This window comes from Polyodon spathula, chromosome 5, assembly GCF_017654505.1.
Source record: "Polyodon spathula isolate WHYD16114869_AA chromosome 5, ASM1765450v1, whole genome shotgun sequence".
In the NCBI taxonomy this organism is placed as follows: domain Eukaryota; kingdom Metazoa; phylum Chordata; class Actinopteri; order Acipenseriformes; family Polyodontidae; genus Polyodon; species Polyodon spathula.
Genome location: NC_054538.1, coordinates 24,724,137 through 24,747,438, shown reverse-complemented (window position 1 = coordinate 24,747,438; position 23,302 = coordinate 24,724,137). Strand labels below are relative to the sequence as shown.

The following is a 23,302-nucleotide window of genomic DNA, read 5'->3' as shown; positions in this document are numbered from 1 at the left end:
GATAATATTCCAGGAAGCACAGTAATTAGAAAAACAGGTATACAAATGTATGATATGTCTGGAAGCATTTTAATATTATGGTGTTTAATACTGTTTGAGAAGTGATCTGCTCTTCTCTTTTTAGTGTTCCCAATCGCCCAGCTAGCTTTACCTGGACAGCCTTCATCTACAGCCTGTATTCTGAGGGCATTATAAGGGGCTCTAAATCTAATTGCTGTGTTTGAAAGCCTGACTGAACTCCAGATATTAGAAAATATTTAGTAGTACCAAGAAATTTGGGAATAAAATGACTGGAAATCTTTGAAAAATATTAGAATACTCTGTTTCTTTTTAGTAGTAATATTATTTTACTGAATAAACCGATCCTCAACTCATCAGATGTATACATGTGTTCTGGGAGCTGAATTTATGCAAGGTCAACATGGAGTTTTGTCATGCACCCAACCTCACTTATCTATGCTGGCAGCTGTGTTAGTGACCTTAGTGATCCTTCTAGCTGTATTTTTCATGAAATAACTGGGTTGCCATACTGAATAAAAAAAAATAAAAAAATAAAATGTAAATGATAACAAAACAAACACTTAGCATGCAATGTGGTACATTGTGCCAAAATGTATTACAGTTTTTGGTGAACTCCAGTAACTCACCAGAGCCAAACTTTAAAAAATAAATAAATAAATAAATTGGGGTTTTGTTTATAGAATATAATGCACCAATGTTTGGAAAAAATGATTAAAACAAAAAATGCTTTGCTATCCTTGATAAGATAATATTTATCATCATGTTGTTACAGTATTAAGACAGAAACAGCCTACCTCTGTCCCTGGAAGTCCGGGCATGCCTGGTAATCCAGTCCCACCTTTACTGCCCTGTAGAATTATAATGCAAAATCAAGTATTTCAAAAACCTAAATATTTGCATACTGCAAAATGGAATGTGATGTACAACTATGACCAACAAAACTGATGAAGAACAAAAATAACACACACACACACACACACACACACACATATATATATATATATATATATATATATATATATATATATATATATATATATATATATATATATAATTACATCTGTGAATCTTTTCAGTATCTTTCAGCGTATTACAGTTGGTTTAAGGACTAATCCTTTCCAGCCGCATTAAATAGTTACATTGTTCCAAGCCATGATAACTGACCTAAAAAAGTCCTGTTATATTGCTTGGCTTCATCTTTGTAGTGAATTTTATAATGATTGGTAACATCCAAAAACCTTAAGATTGTATTCCATAGTCAGTCTGTGTCCAGAGCTATGATAATTCATCGTAGACCAATGAGCATGCTATTCTTTAACTAATATGCACTTATTTTAGGTTGATATTAGGGTTGTGCAGACATGCATTACTCACATTAAAAACACTGCAATATCTGACACACAATTGTTACACATATCTATTTATTATTGGTACTCGGCACACCCCTAGTTAATTACTATGGACCTAATGGTGATTCAGTCAGGTCTACATGTATTCCTTATATAGATATAGCTAACAATATATATAAAAAAAAAATTAAAAAAACTATTTTATTACTGCTTCACTACTTTTGCTAGTTCCCCCACGTGGTAATCTGTGAACTACATGTCCACTCAATGCAGAATTACTACTATAGAGCTGCAGTAAAGGAATCTGCTTCTCTTCACCATTTAAATAGTGTACTTGTGCTTGAAGTGTAGCCCAGCACATGCAGGGGCATACTAGTTCCAAAAGGAGGAGTGTTGTTAACAAAAATAGCAGGGAGAAGGTTGAATTCTGACAAAGCACAATATTCTAAGGCTATGTTTTTGGTGCAATTACCGTGTATTAAGACCCAAACCTTTCTTAACACATTTGCTGTTCTTACTGTTTGTAAGAAATGTTGAAATTGTAAATGTTTCTCTTCGAATTTCTCAGGAAGCTTGGTTTGTCTTTTCTCAGCCTTGTCACATTGCTGCTTGTGTATTCGGATAGACGTCTTTGTTGTACTTGGGTAGTCTTTGTTGGCAATTTTAATACACACATTGCTGTACTGTACTCGAATTTAAGGTACAGGTTATTTTTGAGCAGCAAAAAATGATTTAGAAAGTGCATCTTAAATTCAAAGAAATACAGTAACTCTTTACCTTAAGTCCAGGAATTCCAGATGAACCAGGCATGCCAGGTAACCCCATCTCACCCTAAAGAATTATATTATGTATTATTCATTGACAATAAGAACAATCACGTTTTTAAACTTTTGTAAATGAGAGACAAACTGGAAGTCACATCAATGGCAAAGCAATGGTTTCTGAAGACATTGCGAAGAGATACATCTCAAAGAGATATTTTATTCATAAAATAATTATAATGGAAATTACAAAGTAATTTGGTATAATTTAAGACATTTTGTATTGTTTCAGTTTATTTCCCTAAACTTTGTCTCAATCCTAGCCTTAAAATAAAAAAAAAAGTATTATCAGTTATTTTTGTGTAACAGAATCTGTATTTATTACCTCATTAATTGCTTTATTATAACTGGTAATTGCTGCCAGATACTATAAAATATGACTCATAATTTCTGTTTAGATATTAGTCATTTAGTGTAATGCTGTTGAGGAATAAGGGCAGATTTACAATCTCCCACTACGTAGTCCTGCATTGACTCTTTATTTTACTCTAATTACCTTCCATTCATTTAAATTGGAATTCCAAACATTTATACACTGACACAACTTGACACAGTTTGGATAACCAAATGTCACAAATGGTACCTAAACAGAATTGTCACATCAGCACGTCACTTGGTCGAATAATACCATTTAAATTAAAAAAACAGCACCTTAAAACACGGAAAGACGAAAGCACTTATCAAATACTTGTACACAAAATACATATTGTATTTATCACTTAAGTGTACTTAAGTAGGTGCTGTTTTTTCTGTAATATTATTGCTGTTTAAATGATTAAGCATAACAGTTTTTTTAATTTTTATTTTAGTACCTCTTGGCTAACTTTTTTGTTCCTAGGCCTATCTTACCTACACGGTTCTCACTATACCATCACTATTATAGTAAACATTAAGAATAAAACATATTGCAGCAGTCTTGAAAAAGATGCCACCTACCAGGTCTATAAACAACAGCCAAGGCACGTAGCTCATGGAAATTAGCTATTTTATTAGGCAGGAATAAGGGGGATCTGGGGAAGGCCCTTCCCCTTGAAAGCAATGTTGCTAAAAGAAAACATCAATGCAAGACCTTCACACTAGGTCATGGTGATGGTGACTACACTCACACACACACAAACAACCACCAAACTCTCGCAGGACAAGCAGAAAAAAAACACTGAGGAACACCTACCGGGTACCATACAACTCGCTACAATATTAAAAATGGGACAGATTGAAGACTAAATATAGAAAGTATTAAAAATAAGAAACAAAAACTCACAGAAATTCCAGTGGAACCCTTTGGCCCCCTTTCACCTTGTAAACCTGTATCACCCTGTATTTTGAAACAGTTCTCAGTTATTATGGTGTTCATAAATGTAATAAAATACATTTAGTGTCATACAATGCTGTCATAAAAATACAGTACACTGCATACAGTATTATAATTCAGTTGCTTACATTATGAACTAAATCAAATAAACCAGTTAAATAGGAATAATCAGTTTTCTCTTAAGTTAAATATTATATATAAGTATCGATATTCATATATATAACCAATATATATATATATGTCATACAAAAGTATTCAGACTAGTCTTGGGGAATTTTTACAATATTCTTTAATGAATTAAATTTTTACCATATGTACTTTAAAGCATAGACAAGATATCCTTTTTATTTTAAAACACTTAAACTCAAAATCAATTATTGTAAGGTGACATTGGTTTTATGTTGGGAAATATTTTTAAGAAAAATAAAAAACTGAAATATCTTGCTTGCATAAGTATTCAACCCCCACACATTAATATTTAGTAGAGCCACCTTTCGCTGCGATAACAGCTTTAAGTCTTTTGGGGTAAGTATGTACCAGCTTTGCACACAGTGTCGGAGTGATTTTGGCACATTCTTCTTGGCAGATTTGCTCCAGGTTGTTCAGGTTGGTTGGATGACGATTGTGGACCGCAATTTTCAAATAGTGCCACAGATTGTCAATGGGATTGAGATCAGGACTTTGACTGGGCCACTGTAGGACATTCACCTTTTTGTTCTTGAGCCAGTCCAATGTTGCTTTGGCCTTGTGCTTGGGATCATTGTCCTGCTGAAACGTGAATTTCCTCCCAAGCTTCAGTCTTTTAGTGGACTAAAGCAGATTCTCTTGCGTATCTTCCTGTATTTTGCTCCATCCATTCTTCCTTCAATTGTAACAAGATGCCCAGTCCCTGCTAATGAGAAGCATCCCCACAGCATGATGCTGCCACCACCATACTTCACTGTAGGGATGGTGTGTCTCAAGGCATGGGCAGTGTTAGTTTTGCGCCACACATAGCGCTTTGAGTTTTGGCCAAAAAGCTCTATCTTGTTCTCAACTGACCATAAAACCTTTTCCCACATCGCAGCTGGGTCACTCTCATGCTTTCTGACAAACTCCAGACGTGCTTTCAGATGGCACTTTTTGAGTAACGGCTTCTTTCTTGCCACCCTCCCATACAGGCCAGTGTTATGCAGAGCTCTTGATATGGTTGACTGGTGCACCATTACTCCACTCCCAGTCACTGAACTCTGTAGTTCCTTCAAAGTGATTGTTGTCCTCTCTGTGGCTTCTCTCACAAGTCTCCTTCTTGTTTGAGTGCTGAGTTTTGAGGGACGGCCTTTCTTGGCAGTGCCTGGGTGGTGTGATGCTGCTTCCACTTCCTTATTATTGATCCAACTGTGCTCACTGGGATATCCAAACACTTAGATATTATTTTGTACCCTTTCCCTAATCTATGCATTTGTATGATTTTATCTCTAACTTCTGTAGAATGCTCTTTGATCTTCATTTTCCTTCAGATTCACAGCCTTAACAATGATCCTTCAACAGTGGGGTTTTAATCCAGAAAATGTGGCAGCAACTTTAATGGTTCACAGGTAGAGGCCAATGGTAAGCTAATTTGGTCCTCGTTAGGGCAATTTGTTTCATCAGTGCAAACTGGGAGCTTCCACAGCACACGGGTTGAATACTTATGCAAGCAAAATATTTCAGTTTTTTATTTTTCTTAAAAATATTTCCCAACATGAAATAAATATTGACTAAAACACAATATTATACTCACCTTAATCCCCGGGGGACCCTCATTTCCTGGATGTCCAGGGATCCCCTGTAAAAAAAGAAGCCACTGTAATTCACAAAATAAATTTATATTATAGCATGGGTTCCTTCCTGCCAAATCAGTGACTGCTTTTTATAGGCTTTAGATATAGTACTGTGGAAAGTCTAGCAATGTTCAGATTGTATGTAAACTGAGATGGTTGGTTTTCATTCCCATTTTTATGACGAACATCTTTTAAAGCATCTGGAATGATTTTATCCTGTATTGCATTAATACATGGTGTTACATTGTACAGACTTCATTATAGTTTATGAACAATTAAATATGTATTTGATATACTCTCTCCAGAACACCCTTAAAGGTTTCACAGAGAATACGACTTCCCTGGAAAATGAACTGCTTGTAAATTAAGTTAGTAATTTTGTAGGGACATTGCCACTGCTTGTGTCATCCCTGTTATGTGGATCATTAATCATCAAATTAAAACCTCACTAATTTCAGTGCTTTTCCCATGATTAGCCTGCAATAAATGTTGGTTCTGTTTAAATGTTTAAGAAGTGGGAGTCTCATTAGGGATTTGTAAGACTGATTATAATGTACAATATATTTGTTTTCAATTGCAAATAAAATGCTCTGACTAATGTGCTGCAGGTCCCAATACCTTGAGATAGAAACCTGAAAGACTTTATTGAAAAGTCAGCAGCAAGATTATTCTTTCTCTCCTAAAACATGTGTAGACGCTTGAACTCTGATTCATCTTACCCAGGCCTCTTCTCATGATAAAAATCTGTCTGTCTCACAACCCAAATCCATTTTTTTCTTTTTGTTCTTACTGGGTCTCTTACAACTGCAGCTGTGAAAAGGTCAAAACAGCTTGTTTTGTTTAGTTTAATATCTCTCTCTCGAATTCGGACTGATCCTGGTTTAGGCTACATTATTATGCACCTATTTAGAGGTGAACTCTCGACCGCACTGCATCAACATTTTCCAGTAGGATTTTGGGAAGGAGAAGCACTGGGCACTAACACATGCCAGTGAGCAAGGTCTCATTGGGGTCAGCATACACATTTTTAAATAAATAATCAGGGGAGCAGAGTTCAGGTGAAATAAATACAATTTGAATGAGACTATATAGGTGGAAACATAAGGGTTCTTGGTCAATATCTCCAGTTCTGAATCCAATAGAATGTTGCTGGATGGAGTTGAAGACGGCAAGAAAAAGAATACCCTGTTGAGAAGACTGGCAAAAGTTATACCTCACTACCACTATGTCATAAGGTCATACAAAATTTAGTAAGGAGAAGAGTAATTGTCAGTACTTCTAAAAATACTGTAGCTTTTAGCAGGAAAGGAAGGAAAGTGAGGCACTGATCATCTTCAAAACGTTTATTAGGAAGATGCCAGTTTAGCGGTCGACTGCTCTGACAGCAGCACTGCATAGAATCCCCAACACACAGCCCCAATAGGTGGGGCCCTCCTTCTTTTATGCCTTCAGCCCAAATGAGCCGGTCGAACCTGAAAAGCACATTGACTCGATCCCAGCACTTTAGGACCCAATGAACATTGTATATCCCAGCCAATCAGGAGCAGCGGTCTTAATGGCACTGCTCAAGGTTTTAAAAAGAATACATTGCAGGATCACTACATTACCCCCTCTTTAGCTCCTTTTTGCCCCAGAAAGCATTGCAGACTCCCTCCCTCCCTGCCCCATGTGTTGCCCCACTGTACCTGATAGTCCAAACATGATGCTAAGAAAGTCCAGTTCCGTTAATAGTGCCACTTCCAATCACAACACCAGAGTCCTGTCTGGGATTTCCAGACAACCCCCTGTCAGCGCACCAACAGCCAGCAGCAGTGAGCAAGCATTTAGGTGGAATATACAGTCCCGTTGTGCAGCTAGAGAGGGGTGCAATGTCCTTGTTGCCATTAAACAACCCTCCTCGGAGTTACTGGAATGCAACGCACTCTGGATTGGTAAGTACCCCGAGCTGTATACTTGCGCTCTTCTTTGCTGAGTGCGTGGCTGTAATATGTCACCACTGTCTCTCCTTGCCGTCCAGGGTCTCTTGAGCTAGTACGGCACTGATGCCCGCATTACTTGCATCTGTGACCAAGAGGAAGGGGGCGTGGTGACAGGGGCAGCAAGGGCGGGAGCATGGGTTAGCGCCTGGTGCAGCTGGGTGAAAGCATGCTCATGCCCAGGGGTCCACAGGAAGGGTTTGTTTTTCTCAAGCAGACGTCGCAGGGGGCTGGCGATGGTTATCCCAGTAAAAATAGAACACAGATATGTCAAAAAGGTTATATTTTATAAAACAAGATGGCCGCCAGGTGTATGTTTTCATCTGAAATTTAAAACTGCCTCAGTTGACAAATGGTTTACTTGACTATCTCGAAACTTAACAAGCATCATCCTTGACACTGTAGCACTGTCACTGACTTTTAAGAAACTTGCATATAAACAAGATGGATGCCTGACACCTTTTTGAAAAAACTTGGCACATTGAGAACTAAACAGGCAAAAGTTGTGTAACGGTATTATTTATATAAGGTAGATAGATTAAGTTTGCAATTAGCCATGTTTATTTCAAAGACAGAGCACAGCACACAGTCATGATAAAGAATAAAGAAGTGCAGTTAACATATATTGTATATAATATATATATATATATATATATATATATATATATATATATATATATATATATATATATATATATTATATATAAATGACCATGTATATAATTCAAAGTTCTTGCAGTATGTCCACTGTTTTGTTATTTCAAATGTTTTCGCAAAACAGATTAAACTTTAAAGCTACAGGTGTGCAATGCAAAAGCACATCATGAAGAAACACATTTGTAGAGGAAAAAAACGCTAGGATAAAGGTATATATAAACACATTACATTTTCGGTCCAATAAAATAAATGGCTATTCATAATCTCTGTAAGTAAGAGTCCAGTGTGAAAAGACAACACAAAATAATAAATTAACGTAGCATCCAAAGTAGCACTATAGCATTTAAATGTTGAATACACAAAATGCCTGTTGCAAGTTCTTGTAGTATCTTAAAAAAATAAAAAGAGCAATTACGTCTATACAGTTTTTTCTAGTTATCTCCCCTCAGGCATTATTTGCACAGGTTATTAAAAAATGGAAATTAATGGTGATTGTTCAAATCTGTGTATTGACTTGGCAGAATCCAGTATTACACTATTATTTAAATGTTATGTTATTCAGTTTTAATGGTTTAAGTTCACGGTTCTGAGGTAGTAAAGCCATTGTCTGGGGAAAGGCAAAGAGATTTCACCATACTTATGGTGTCATTATAGCACAATTTGAGGGCCATGCAAGCTCAAGTAAAAGTGTGAGGTATATCTTTGTATCTGATTCTGATAGATTTTATTATCAGATGCACACAATCAATTTGTTTTGCAAATCATACATTCCAAAAATAAACCAAAATCTACAGTATTTATTAGCTTGAAATAATAAATGTTTCTGTTTTATTATTTTAAAGTCATTCTAAACGCCTCCCAGTAGGTTTCCATAGACAAGTGCGACTGAAGTCATAAGTCTTGTACAATACTGTTAATGAATCTGGACAGCACAGACTGAATAATCAATGCCTAGCCAAAAGAGCCATCTGGATCTCCTCGAGTCGTGCAATTATTGCTTGGAAACATAGATATTTTATGTATCGGTGTACTGCCAGGACGGCTGTGTAAATGCTTTTCTTACATTTCAGAAATGTTTAAAGCAACAGCAGCTCTTTACGTGAGAAGACTGAAAGCATGGTTAGAGTACTACAACATGTTATCTAATGAAGTGTGTGCAACATGACAGAAACATACAGTATATTTGGACATACACTGGAAACCATTTAATGCTTAATAAATATGCATATATTAACTAAAGTAACCATTTAAAAAAACGTAATATAGGGTTAATTAACTTTTTTTTTTTTGGCGTGTTCTACAGATATACCAGAAGAAACTGTGTGCATTGTGAAGCAAAGCCCAAGGGAAGACATGAGTCAGAAGTTCTGGTATTGGAGTAAACCCATGAAAAACAATCCACTAGTATTATTATGCCATGCTGCCAAGATAAGAGAATAGTGTTATGAAGTAAAATATCTATTCAGTTCGTATACTATAGTTTTTAGTTGTAACGCTCCTTTCCTTGAAAAGATTCATTCATGGAATGCCCAATTTCACATTCCACACTGTTGAGAATATAAAACACGTGAAAAACCTTAACAATGATAAACTCCTTTCATTAATGTCAGCTTATCAAGAAATGCTAAGAGTTGTCCAAGGCTGTGGAACAACAAGATAACAGTACATAAATAAGCAGGGTGTTCCAAAAGTGTGGGAAAATAAAACAATGTGTTAATTTAGTGACTGCTATGAATAAAAATCAAGTTAATGTTAATGAGAAACAGTGCAACGTGTTTAAAACACTTCAGGATGTGTTCCATGAATACATTCATGAAACTACCCCTTTTTTAAAGATTCCTTTCAGAAATGGAGCAAAAAAGATAATAAGCACCAGGTGGTGGAGATTTAAAGATCTTAAAGCTGTGGCAGATGTAAAACAGCTAACAATGGAATACCTATACAAGACAACTACACTTAAATGATCCAAAATAGCTACAGAGATAATCTTTAGTAATTTATTGTGGTTTAACATCTGTTTTCTTGTGACACAGTGTTCATGCCAAAAGTTTTTTATTATTTCATTTGTACATAAGCAGTACCATTGTAAAGAGCTTTTTTTTTGCAGTAAGGTATCCTGTTATGCACATCTGGAAACAGCTCATCTATATCTGGTATTTATAGTAATAAAACCATTCGCAGAATAAGTACATTTTACAAAAAACAAAAAAATGACCTAGAACTATAATTTAACATGTCCTTGCAACTAAGTTGTTTATTGCATAGAAAATGTTTTAATCCCCTCAGAAAATATTGTTTGCCTTTGCACTTGCTTCAAGGGCCTGACGCTTATAATATATATAATATATATATATATATATATATATATATATATATATATATTATATATAAATTAGGTGAAAGTACGACTGCAGCATTTTTTCAGTTAACGTTTCTTGTAATAAAAAAAACATAGACGTCTGCATATAATACAAACCATATGTTTTGTTATGGTAAAAACTAGTTTTATATGTAATCTAATGATACTAACCGAACATTTTAAATAACCGATAACTACATAAATCTTGAAGACATTTACTTTTTTTTTATTACTTTGAAACTAAAGTTACATTTGCAAAAATGTAAAAGAAAAAACAAAAATCATGTTTCTTTTTAAGTAATTATTACGGTAATCATTGCCATCAAATCACTTGTAAAAGACGTCTATATAATGGCTTTTAAACAGTACGTTGTAGGCTAAAAAAAATGTCACAGGGCATTGCTACCATTTGAACTCCCTGTGATTTGTTCAATGTGGCCCTGCTAGTGTAGCGTTCACAGGGGAAGGCAGCAGCAGCAGGGACGTAATCACATACAAAGACATAAGCCCGATACACGCTCCTTGCAAAGGAGCCGGCTGGTTTGTACAGCGGTATCAGCACTATGCTTCAGTGCGAGAGGTCCCAGGATATAAGCTCGATATACACTCCTTGCAAAGGAGCCGGCTCGTTTCTACAGCGGTATCAGCACTACGCTTCAGTGCGAGAGGTCCCGGCTTCACGTCTGCCCTCCGTCTGTGTGTGGATTGCCTCGCTCTGAATGAGGCCTCTTCCTGCGTTAACCTAGATCACTACACTTCCTTTGCTACTTTCTACAGATTTTTTTGGTTTTGGCTCTTTTCCATCTCCCAGTGCTGAGGATAACATCTGTTTTATTTCTTGTATGTCAAAAATATGAGATAAGTTATTTAAACTAACCAAATAATTATGAAAATCCATGGGTCTTAAATATCTAATATCTTTACATGCAAACAATAGTACTTAAACCAATTGATATGAATAGGAAAGTCATGTGGTTTATCGTTTTATAATTATCTGTCCAGTAATGCAATCCTACATTTTATCTAAAAGTACAGACTCTCCCAATCAACAACGGACATTCACAATCTAAAGGCCAAATTCCAATTTGCTGACTGAGGGATTCAGAACTCAAAGAAGTGAGTGGTATCTGGAAGAGTGAAAAAAGTGGTGAGTGTAGATGCCAAGTCACTAAGGAAACCAACATTATTGTTGAAACAACGTAAGAAAAGTATAACTTGGGAGAGGTCTTTGTTTCAAACTGGGTACAAACTGTTTACTTAACCATTAAATTAAAATTAATTTAAATTAAATTAAAAAAAAATGTATTTAAATAACTTAGAATCTAATGTTTTGTTTGATATGATTGTAAATTGTGAATTGGAGCCAGGTGCACGGTATATAAAGAAAGGAAGCAGTCTGCTCGATGCAGTATGAAAAGTGAAAAATGGAAGACCTCAAAGATCTGATGGACAGGATCAACAAAAATGCCGCTGATCAGGTGGAGCAGAACGGAAAGTGGAGGCAGGAGCTAGGGCTACTGGAGCTGGAGCTGCTGCTCCAAAAGTGGGAGCAGACGAGGGAAGCCCCGCTGTCTACAGCCCCAGAAACAGTGAAGCCGCGGTCTGCAGAGGAGCAGGAGGGGCAGCCAGCGGGACAAAAGGGACAGCCAAGAGAGCAAGAGATACCACCGCTGGCTACAGAGAAGGGGAAGGAGGTGAGGACACCTCCTCCACCACAGCCCCAACCACCACCCCAGCGATCCAGTCCGACATTGCCAGGTACGGTCCCTTGTCCCTTGCTCCTGGATACCCTTCTGGTCTGCCTAGACCTCCCTGGGCTAGATCTGGTGCCCAGGAGTCTGAACCACTGGCCACAGTTACTCCTCTGGTTCCCTACTCCACTCTCCCAAAGCACAAAGATGTCGCTGCGCTGCTCCAAGATGTCACTTGTGCTCCCCCTGGTCACTGCTTTGTTTCCCCTAGGTGTTTGGACATTGCTGTGCCAGTCCCCAGGGGCAGACCTCTGCCTGCTGCTGCAGCCGTGTGTTCCCCGGCCATCGCTGCGGTAGCCTCAGTCAGCCCAGTGGTGTCCATCGTCACTGGGTCACGATCCCTACCTAGCAGTGACGGTAAAGGAACCGACCCTCCCTCAAGTTCGCCCTAGAAGGAGGGTGAAGATGGGGCTTGAGGGTGGGTGATTGTATTTTAGAGGGGAATGGGGGTGGCAGTCGAGTGGCCGGAGTTTTGAAAAAACTAGGGGAAGGGTGTGTAACACAGCAGGGAGGGGGTTAATATCCTCCCTGCATAAAACATATTAATCAGTTTGTTTATTGCTTCATTGTTTGTTAATTGTTTTATTAGTTAATTATCACCTGCACCTGGCTACCAATGTAAATTAGAGCTAGTGCATGGTATATAAAGAAAGGAAGCAGTCTGCTCGAGGCTGCTATGTGGATAAGCCCGACGGTGCATGCGTGCGTGTGTGTGTGTACAGCCATAGTGAAAAGAAAAATAGTGTAAAACCTTTTGATTTGTGAAAAACTGTGTTTTTGTTTGTTTGTTTTGTTTAACAGGTAAATGGGTCATTTAAATATTTTATTTAACATCATGTAATCAAGAAAATAGGTACAAAATGATATCACAAAGGCTATCGGAATCCATAACAGTAGTAGATTTTGAAATGTCACATTTTTCAGTGTTTGTAAATTTTTCATTAAGTATATGTAAAACTACAATGCGGTATGTAATTCAATATTTGAAAATTATTCACCTGTTTCATTCGACTTTATGAAGCAAAATTAGTTAATTTTATAGGGTGACGCTAAACTTTTGGCATAGCTGTACTATGAATTGTTACCGGAATTATAATGAGGACATGATGGTCATATATGTATGCCAAATAATTCCTTGGTGAATTAATTTGTATAAAAAAAAATCAAATTAATTATTTTTCCTTAGTGTTCAACTGGGAACTACGGACAATCCAGTAATTGGCATCTGTGTCTGGGTGGCAGGAATTAACAAACCCGGACACTCTAGTGTCTGGTTTTTAAGTGAAACGCATAAGAAACACCAACCTTCCTATAATATGTTCTTTGAAATACGTTAGTTGCTTAAAACGATTTCCACTATTTTATTAGAAGTGTACTGTTTACTACTGATCTGTACATTCTACTTTCGTCCCCAGCATTTCAGTAATGCTGAGGACAACAAACATATCCAAGTGATGTAAACAATCCAAGTGAGGGGGTTTCAGTCACATGACTCCAGCAGGCTACATACTACTGATCAAAACAACCATGGCGGCTAATGCAAAAGTGGTCTTCCTCAGCAAAGTGTAATGTATTTGCAACCACAGAGCATACTTCTTACCTCCAGTCACATGAATTAGAAAGATATAATTTATGATGTGCCAGATACTTGGAATTTGTGACCCCTACTATGCACCCCCAGTGAGCGAGCACATTTTGACGTTATTTGACCAAGTTTCTTTTTAGTTTTAAGAAAACGTACTTACCGGTACATGTTACCAATTAAAAAAAAAAAAAAAAAAAATTTTCTATAGTTTGTTACAAAAGACAGTACTGATATGAATTATATATAGTATTCCTATGTTGGTCGTATATAAACACTTAACAGCTTTCGTTAAATACTCACAATTAAAACAATGTATATTTGGTATAAGAGTATCATCATTTTGTACCAAAGAAAAAACAAAAAAAAATGTTGTTCTACAAAGCATCAGTAACTAGAATCTGTAGATTTCCTGTGAAATCAACTTCAGTGACAGCTAAACAGTTAAACTAAGGAGATTGTACTAAAAGGACTATGCTGTGCAAAAAGAAGCACAGCATGAACAATATGTAAGGTACATGCATAATGGTTTCTGTTCACTTTTCAAGTTGCCTAAAATTACAGGTAGAGGGATACTGTTTTCAATTATTGCGTTTTAAATATGTTATAATTATGATGTTTCCGTGATTTCATATTAGTTCAATAAAATAATAAATGTAGCATAATGCATTCTTTTAAAGGTAAAGGCATATTTTATATAAGGACTGGGAATCACCAACCTGCTTAGTTGTGTTAAAATGTATTACAGTTTATTGCAGTTTTGATAGACCAGAAATATGTCCAGGTTTGGTCTGTGGAAAAGGTGGCAGCCCCTGATGCCAGTCACTGAGGTAAGTTTCAGTGGGTATGTACAACAGGGCTGCCCAACTTTCACTGTGTCAACAAGAATTCTACCACACCACTCTTAGGATGGAACAGATTTTCCAACGTGAAATTCTATTAGAATCCTCAAGGGGAATCTCCTTTGAAATAAATAAAGCACATGCAGTATATCTGAGTATACTGGTGCTAATAGGTATTGGGAAAAAAAAAAATCCCCTTACTTTGCCTTGCCTTTACTTGAGACTAGTGCTGACAACTATGCATGATTGTACAATACATTACAGTATAACGAAAAATATTTTTCATATATTACATTTTATCACTGCAGGCAACTGCCACCAAACCAAGGACTTCAGACAATATTAAAGTAGTATGTTTAGGAACATAATAAAACATACTGCAGCATAAAACACTGTTTTACTGAGTGCATTTTTTAATCTATCATAACTACAGATAAAACACATCTTGAATAGTTTTAAACACTAGATATCTATTTAATACAAATTGGGCAAATTTATTTTGGCAGAGAATAGTGAGAAAATACAGTGAATGTGCCACATTAATAAATTATATATACAGCTAAGGCCAAAAGTTTTGTATCACCCTGTAGAATTATGGCTTCCGGTACACTTTTTCGATATCATTTAGCAGTTTCTTTGATTACATGATGTTAAATAAAATATTGAAATTATGTTCCTATAGTTCGTTTTTGTATGTTTCAATTCTAAAATTCTAGCTGATGCAAAACTTTTGGCCACAGCTGTATGTTCATGATAGTTTTGCTTTGCAATAAAAGTACTACTTACAGGTTGCCCCTGAATTCCATCTATGCCAGGAATACCAGGCTGTCCAGTTTCTCCCTTAAAAAATGAAAATTGATAGTTTTCGGTATGCTTTCTACAGCAAGGACATATTTCGAGTTTATCCATATAGTCATACTTTATTTTGTTCCTAATATAATGCAATGCATGTTTCATTTTTATAGTAAACTATAAACTTGTATTGACTCAATTATGATAAACTAAAACGTATGCCTAAACATATTTTTGGTGTTGTGCCTTTAACACAGATAGGGCAATGACTAAGCTTGAATATGACAGGACTCAAGACTTTGCAGACGATGTATGACATCTGACATGTGCAAAGGATTATTGTATTTACCAGAACTGCTCTGGTTGTTGCTACAAAATACAGTTTCTGTCAATTGATAGAATAAATATGCTGTGTACTGTAACTCTTCTTGAATTAATACATAAACTGTCACCATTAGGGAGGACAGGTTTAAAGGGTACATAAGGACCTTGTTAGTTTATTGTAATTACATGTTCCCATGTGTTGCTACAATTGTTTATGTAAGGTGTGTGTATTGTTTTCATTTATGATGGAAAATGTAGTTCTGAGAGGTCCATGCTGGTACACGGGAGGCCATCTTGAGGCAGGGAATGCAATTTAAAAGTTTAAAAAAGTGGTCAAAAATGTAAAATAAATAAATAAAACAATACACACACATAAACAGTTGTAGCAATACATGGGAACATTATGTACCCTTTAAGGTACTATGACATGTAAGAAAAAACATTCTAACATCAAGATTGTCCTTAAACATGTTATAACAGAAATAATACAATAAAGGGCTCACAGACAGAATGCCAAGTGCACAATTTACAATGGAGGCAACCACCTAGCACGAGACGCACTGTCACATAGGTAATTAAAACCAGATGTCATTAAATGCATGGGGAAATGACAGAAAGGGAAACTATGGTACTAGTCTCTAAGCTGCTTTTAAGGGAAACTAATAAGTCAAATATAGCCATTGTGAATAGGATCAGACCAAAGCTGCTACTCAGACATGCCACAATATTAAGCTGTGTTGTATAATTAATTTTCACAGCTGCCATTTGAAATCATCCCTATTTGCTAACATTATCTATGATGACAACATGGAATAATCCATTGCAAAATGAAGTCTGGATCCTGCATTTACATTATTATAGTTTGTAATTAAATAAAGATTTCCTGGAACAGCTGTGTATTATTTTATGTTCTCTATTTCCACAATTCGTGATCAACTGGTTTTGTTAAATAATTAATGTTATCTGTGTTTTAGTACTATCAGCATCGTAAATAAAGTTGACATTCCACCGAGATTAAACTTAGGTTTCAAGCTATAGCTGGAAGTTTTTATACGACTGCTTGGTATTTACTATTCAACCTCCAAATCTATGTTACACTACAAACCAATAGAGAAAATGAAGGAGTCTTTTGTCCTTTACCAGAATTTTTACACGAGCGTCAGCATTGATGATGCAAAAAAACAACCGAGGACACAGCCTCGGTGTCCTCATAGCTAGTTACAGCCATGAATACTGTTTAGATAAGTGTTCTGTTTTCTATCCTATCGGACAGTGGCGTTAGTTGTTGTTGCATTCAAATCTATCAAATCTATCATCTGGATTACTGAATTCTGTTTTAATAACTCTTTAAACGTGCCATTGTACAGCTAGAAAGCTACCTATCTAACATACAGTTCCAGTTAAGCTCCAAGGTAATAGTTGTTTACTGTTTTTTTCTTATTTTAGATTTAGATACATAGCAGTAAAGGGAAGCACTACTAACCTTTTGACCATCAATTCCATCAATACCATTTCGTCCATTAAGACCTGGATGTCCCTGTAATAGAAACCATAATTATATCAAAGGCAGATGTATAGACTTATGTGTAACATTATATATATATATAATATCTATATATATATAATATATATATATCTTAGAATCCTATATATATATTATATTATATATATATAATATATATATAAGACTTATTCAGGAGAAAACATTGTATGGAGGTCCAGGTGGTCCCAGGTCAATAGGACATCTAGATCCTTTGTCTCCTTTTTCACCCTGTAATAATAATTTCAAAAATCAAATACTATACATACTGTTCTTCCAAAAAATCTAAACTGCTAGTTTTACAAAATCTCTTAAGGTCATAGATTGTTGTTAATTTTATGTAGCCTGTTCAACAAAATTTAGGTGTTAGACAAAGTCAATGGGCCTCATTTACGAAATGGCGTTAAACTTTATGGTGTACGATAATTACAATTAGTGTGCACGTTAAGGATTTCCGTATTTACTATTGTAATTGCATTCATTATTATATGAAATAGTTGTCATATTATGGTGCAGACTAATTTTATTGTACCATATTATAGTAATCAGAATGAATATGTGATTTTTATGGTAACGCATAATAATGGATTTAAATGAGGCACCCCACTCTGAAAAATTAGATGAGCTTCATTCACACTGTTAGCGATAATTCGTTTGTTTGGACGCCAAGCTTTAACCACTGATCGGCGTGCTATTTAAACCTATTTGTCTGGTCTGAAAATTAGTGAAGTGCAGTTCAATTCGTTTTAGTGACTTGATTAGTTTGATTCATTCAGTTTAGTGAATCAATTCAACAGATTTGTTTGTTTGATTCACTGATTCACTAACGCGAAATATATCTTGCTGAATAACTTGGTTACTCCAACTGTAGTGCCCTTTCATAAATGAGGCCCGATGTGCACTTATTTGTAAAAGGTAAGATAAGTTTCTGTACATTAAACAGTAATTTGAATCCATCACTTTAAACTGTTGCCTCTGTACCCGCCCTGTGATAGCAAGGAAATGGACACATGCCACTAACTCAGGCTTACTGCACACCGTCACATGCATCTCAGTGCATTATGGTTCAAAATGCTGACGCCAAACTGCCAAATATGGACATCTCCAATTTCGAATCAGCACACATTTGTATGAAAGTCATCTCTCAATACAATTTGAAAGAAATTCAGTCAGCCATTTTGGAGTTAAATGTTTGTCAGCTAGTCATATCGGATCGCTGAAAAGTGCCTACTGGTGGTTGTTGTGCCCTCTAATTTGTCAATACAGCAAATAGTCCCAGAGACACAGTGACAACTAATACATCAAGACAGACTTTATATTTTCTCAGTTCCTTTCTTGTATTAGTTGTTGCTTTCCTACTTATGTCTCTGCTACCTTTGCTCCTTAGGTTCATAACTGAATAGATTCTCCTCTACAACATACAAAGCCATTCACTATATTATATCCACTATATCGGCTTTTAACTATGATTTTAAACTTTTTAACACATTAAATGGAACTTACAATTTTCCCATCAATCCCAGGTAGTCCGTCTTCCCCTTTAGGACCTTGAGAGCCCTGAAAACACAAATTCCCACACATGCTGTAAGCTTCCTGAAGAAAATGAGAGCAGTTTTCAATTCAGAATAGCACAGACAGACAGATGTACTGTAACTTACACAAAAAGAATACAACACCACATAGAAATCACAGGCAGTGTTTTAGCTGATGGACAGTACTGTTGCACAGAAAATGTGTTTTTAATGTCAAAAATATCTTTACAGTATATATATATATATATATATATATATATATATATATATATATATATATATATATAATCATATATATTAATATATATATATTTCGAAATATATATATATATATATAGGGATATATATATAATGATATACCTATATCTATATATACACAAAATAAAAACTAAATTGAAATACATGAAAATATAATATTTTGAGTGGATGAGGAATGGGGATAAAATGTAAATCAGTTTATGAATATTTGAAAGAAAATGAATGTTTTGAAATGTACAAAAAACCAAATAGCAGAAGTGGGCCAGAAGAGGAGGAGGGTGCATTGCATTGCAAATACTGCTGCATTGAGGTATATGTTCACACTGACAGAATACAAGAAAAGTAAGCGACACATTAAACTAAAGCGAAAAAGTGAAGTGAAAGACAAGCAATCCATTTCTGTGACTTGCACATGTGCTTTAATAAAAGACAGAGTGCAGAATGACTGTTAATGAGTGCTGTGCTTTGCTGAAGAGACACTGTTTATTGCAGAGGCGTGTATTGGTGACTTTGTGAAACAGTACTGTCCATCAGCTAAAACATTGCCTGACACCGATAATCGTAAATATTTGACAGAAAAAGATGATGCTTTAGTTGGTAAACTTATGGAACACTTTGATGGAAATGTTCAGTTTGATTTGTGACGCGTCTCCTGATACATTGGACCATCCAATTCTGTCAAAACATGAGGAACACCTTCCTAATATTGAGTTGCACCCCCTTTTGCCCTCAGAACAGCCTCAATTCCTCAAGGCATGGACTCTACAAGGTGTCGAAAGCATTCCACAGGGCTGCTGGCCCATGTTGACTCCAATGCTTTCCACAGTTTTGTCAAGTTGACTGGTAGTGGATCTCTACTCTGAATTGCTTGTTCCATCTCATCCCACAGATGTTCAATTGGATTGAGATCTGGTGACTGGGCAGGTCACTGCAGTAAGCTGAATTCACTGTCATGTTTGTGGAACCATTCCTGGACAATCTTAGCCTTGTGGCATGGGGCATTATCCTGCTGAAAAAATCTATTAGCAGATGGATACACTGCTGCCATGAAGGGATGCACCTGATTGGCAATGATGTTCAGATATCCTGTGGCATTCAAACGTTGCTCCACTTTTATCTAGGAGCCCAATGTGTGCCATGAAAACACACCCCACACCATCAGATCACCAAGACCAGCCTGCGATGTTGACATGCGGCATGATGGATGCATGTACTCATGTGGTTTTCTCCAACCCTAGTCTACCCACTTGGAGACCTGCACTAAACAGAGCTTTTCTTAACTAACAGGTTGGGACAGCTAAGCTGTTTACCAACAAAAACATTCTTAACTTTCAACATCACTGGATAGCTAAACTGTTTCCCGGTCGCACACATTTACTTAAAATTATAAACACACAATATCTTATTTTTCTACACACAGTACTCCTTGGCTGAACATATACACTATCAGCTCCTTGACAGTCCTCTCCTTAATGATGCTTATAGCTATCTTTTTATTCTCTGTGGCTGTTCCCAGTTAACACCAATTCTCTTATTTGGGAACAGTCCCATTCTCACAAGTATTTGGCAGGGCTAGGGAGTATCCCCATTCCTGCCAACCACCACCAAAATGCACATAAACACCACATTATTTATAGGCAGGGATCTGCCCTGCCACAGCAAATACACATGGATTTACTAAGTGACTACTATGTAAAAACAGTGATTTCAGACACCAAAAACACTTTTTATGTGACACTAATTACACATGTATAGTGCAGTTACTATTTACCTACTCATGGAATCACAAAATTAAAGGTATTTTTATTGAAACGTGAATTTCTGTGTAATAGAATCCACTTAATAATGAATATTCAGGCAAGAGGCAGGAGACAGGGTACGACAGTATCAAGATCAGCAAGATCTTTGTATTTTTCATGATTGAAACTATCCGTTATTTAGTCTCTTTGTTCTATACTCCTAATGTTAGAGTAAATGAATAATACTTAGTGTTGCACATTTTCCTTTTTTTATCTTTCCCAGGATACAATCAGTAAAAATGTGTTTTTAATTAATTGAAAATATCAGGAAAAATCTGGAAATAAAATCTGGAAATTCTCAGTATACACACTTTACACGTGGAATACGATGTGTAGCAGTTCTGGTTTCTGATTAAGTTTAATTTCCCTGGCATGTATGATGAAGCAGAATCTGTGCAAGTCGAGGACACATATTCCCAAGTTAGCTGGTACTTTGCAAACTTTTGGGTAATCTCTGTGCTGACAGAGCTAGTATCTGCAGAAGGTATGAATGTGACATCAGCACAAAACAAGCCAGGTTTATTCACCTTGAAATCATAAAAAGAAATGAAAATTGACAGAATTGGATGGTCCAATGTATCAGGAGACGCGTCACAAATCAAACTGAACATTTCCATCAAAGTGTTCCATAAGTTTACCAACTAAAGCATCATCTTTTTCTGTCAAATATTTACGATTATCGGTGTCAGGCAGTGTTTTAGCTGATGGACAGTACTGTTTCACAAAGTCACCAATACACGCCTCTGCAATAAACAGTGTCTCTTCAGCAAAGCACAGCACTCATTAACAGTCATTCTGCACTCTGTCTTTTATTAAAGCACATGTGCAAGTCACAGAAATGGATTGCTTGTCTTTCACTTCACTTTTTCGCTTTAGTTTAATGTGTCGCTTACTTTTCTTGTATTCTGTCAGTGTGAACATATACCTCAATGCAGCAGTATTTGCAATGCAATGCACCCTCCTCCTCTTCTGGCCCACTTCTGCTATTTGGTTTTTTGTACATTTCAAAACATTCATTTTCTTTCAAATATTCATAAACTGATTTACATTTTTGCCCCATTCCATATCCACTCAAAATATTATATTTTCATGTATTTCAATTTAGCTTTTCATCAAGCTAGTTCTACGCCCAGCACTTGCCACAATAATCAGACTTTGATTGGCCATTGGCCAACGAAATCAGGTGATAATGTGTTTGTGAAGCAACAGAGAACAAATCACGTGCAAGGGTTGAACGTTATTTGATCCTCTCACATCTAAAAGTACCTGCTTTATTCTAGGATACAGCGTAGGCCATTTTAATGAAAATATTGTGTATTTCCTAGAAAATATTACCCGGAAAATATTGAATCGTACACTAAAAATCGGGTATAAATCAGTTAAAGGGTTCAGTTAAAAAGAAAAAATCCTGTAATCCAGTAAAGTTTGGAATAAATCAGAAGTGTGGGTTAATAATAATCTGCTCCAGATTTGCTGTGTCAGTCACTTTAAACACTGTATGCTTCAGTTCCTGTAAATACCTTGTATCACTTAATGCCAGTCATCTGCTTGACTTTCCTGAAGCCTCTGGGTTTTACATACTGCTGCAGTGTTGCCAATAGGAACCCCATACACTTGTGTTCAGTTACAGGAAGCAAATCAATTTACTGAGTGCTTGTACAGTATGTGATGCTCAATGTGCTGCTGCCAATGACTTAGTAACTTACTTGGCAACTGACCTAGTGGTAATTTGTTTTAATGATTCTTATTATAATAGCAGTTAGAAAGGAGTTGTAAAAACAGCATTTGGATAATATTTGAAAATTACATTTCTCTAACATGTTGTTAGGCCAACAATACAATAGGATTACCCCTGATGCTGTTAACAGGCAAATTTGTCTACTGGCCATGCCACAAGGCCCAGATGAAGTACAGGGAAGCCCTCTTGCTCTAGAGTGTGAGGAAGCTCTGAACTGATATTTCAAATATGTCCCATAAAAATATCAATCTGGGACTTAAACTGTATTTTTTACTATTTAAAAAAACTGTCAATATCGCAAAACTATACTGATGCACAAAATAAATGGAGCACTCTGGTCTAAAGGATTTAATCAAATATTTTAAGTATAAATATCAAACAAAATCACACAAGATGTGAACAAAAATACAGGTCAAAGAATTGTGATATATTTTCAGTGTGAAACGTGACACACTGTCAAAATGAAAACATTAGAAAGTTAGTATAGGTATGACCTCCCTGAGCATTAATACAATCCTGGCAGCGTTGACACATAGACCTGATCAGCCTCTGGATTAGACTGCTGTGGGATGTTCTGCTACTCTTCCTGTGCAGCTGCAGCCAGCTGGCAGCAAAGGTTGGCTTGTCACGGTTGCCTCCTCTGGATGACATTGGCGATTTGTTCCCAAAGATGTTCTATTGGACTCAGGTCAGGAGAAAAAGCTGGCCACGGCAAGACCTCGACATTGTTTTCTTGACGCCGTGCAATTGTAATCCTAGCACTGTGTGGTCTTGCGTTGTCCTGCTGGAAAATCGACACTTCCGGATTGGCTTGCAGGAACGGAAAAACTGTTGCTTCGTCAATGTA

At 36.4% G+C, this 23,302-nt stretch overlaps 1 protein-coding gene across 1 annotated transcript in view; it reads right to left on the bottom strand.

Annotated features, from left to right (window-relative positions):
* LOC121316384 (collagen alpha-1(XXI) chain-like) overlaps window positions 1–23,302 on the bottom strand; it is a 90,121-nt gene that overhangs the window by 21,168 nt on the left and 45,651 nt on the right. Inside the window, exons 15-22 of the mRNA XM_041251462.1 lie at window positions 18,632–18,685; window positions 17,294–17,359; window positions 17,072–17,125; window positions 15,259–15,312; window positions 5,266–5,310; window positions 3,453–3,506; window positions 2,148–2,201; window positions 816–869 (exon numbers count right to left, since the gene is read on the bottom strand). Coding sequence (XP_041107396.1) covers window positions 816–869; window positions 2,148–2,201; window positions 3,453–3,506; window positions 5,266–5,310; window positions 15,259–15,312; window positions 17,072–17,125; window positions 17,294–17,359; window positions 18,632–18,685 — 435 coding nt within the window. The remainder of the gene's footprint in view (window positions 1–815; window positions 870–2,147; window positions 2,202–3,452; window positions 3,507–5,265; window positions 5,311–15,258; window positions 15,313–17,071; window positions 17,126–17,293; window positions 17,360–18,631; window positions 18,686–23,302) is intronic.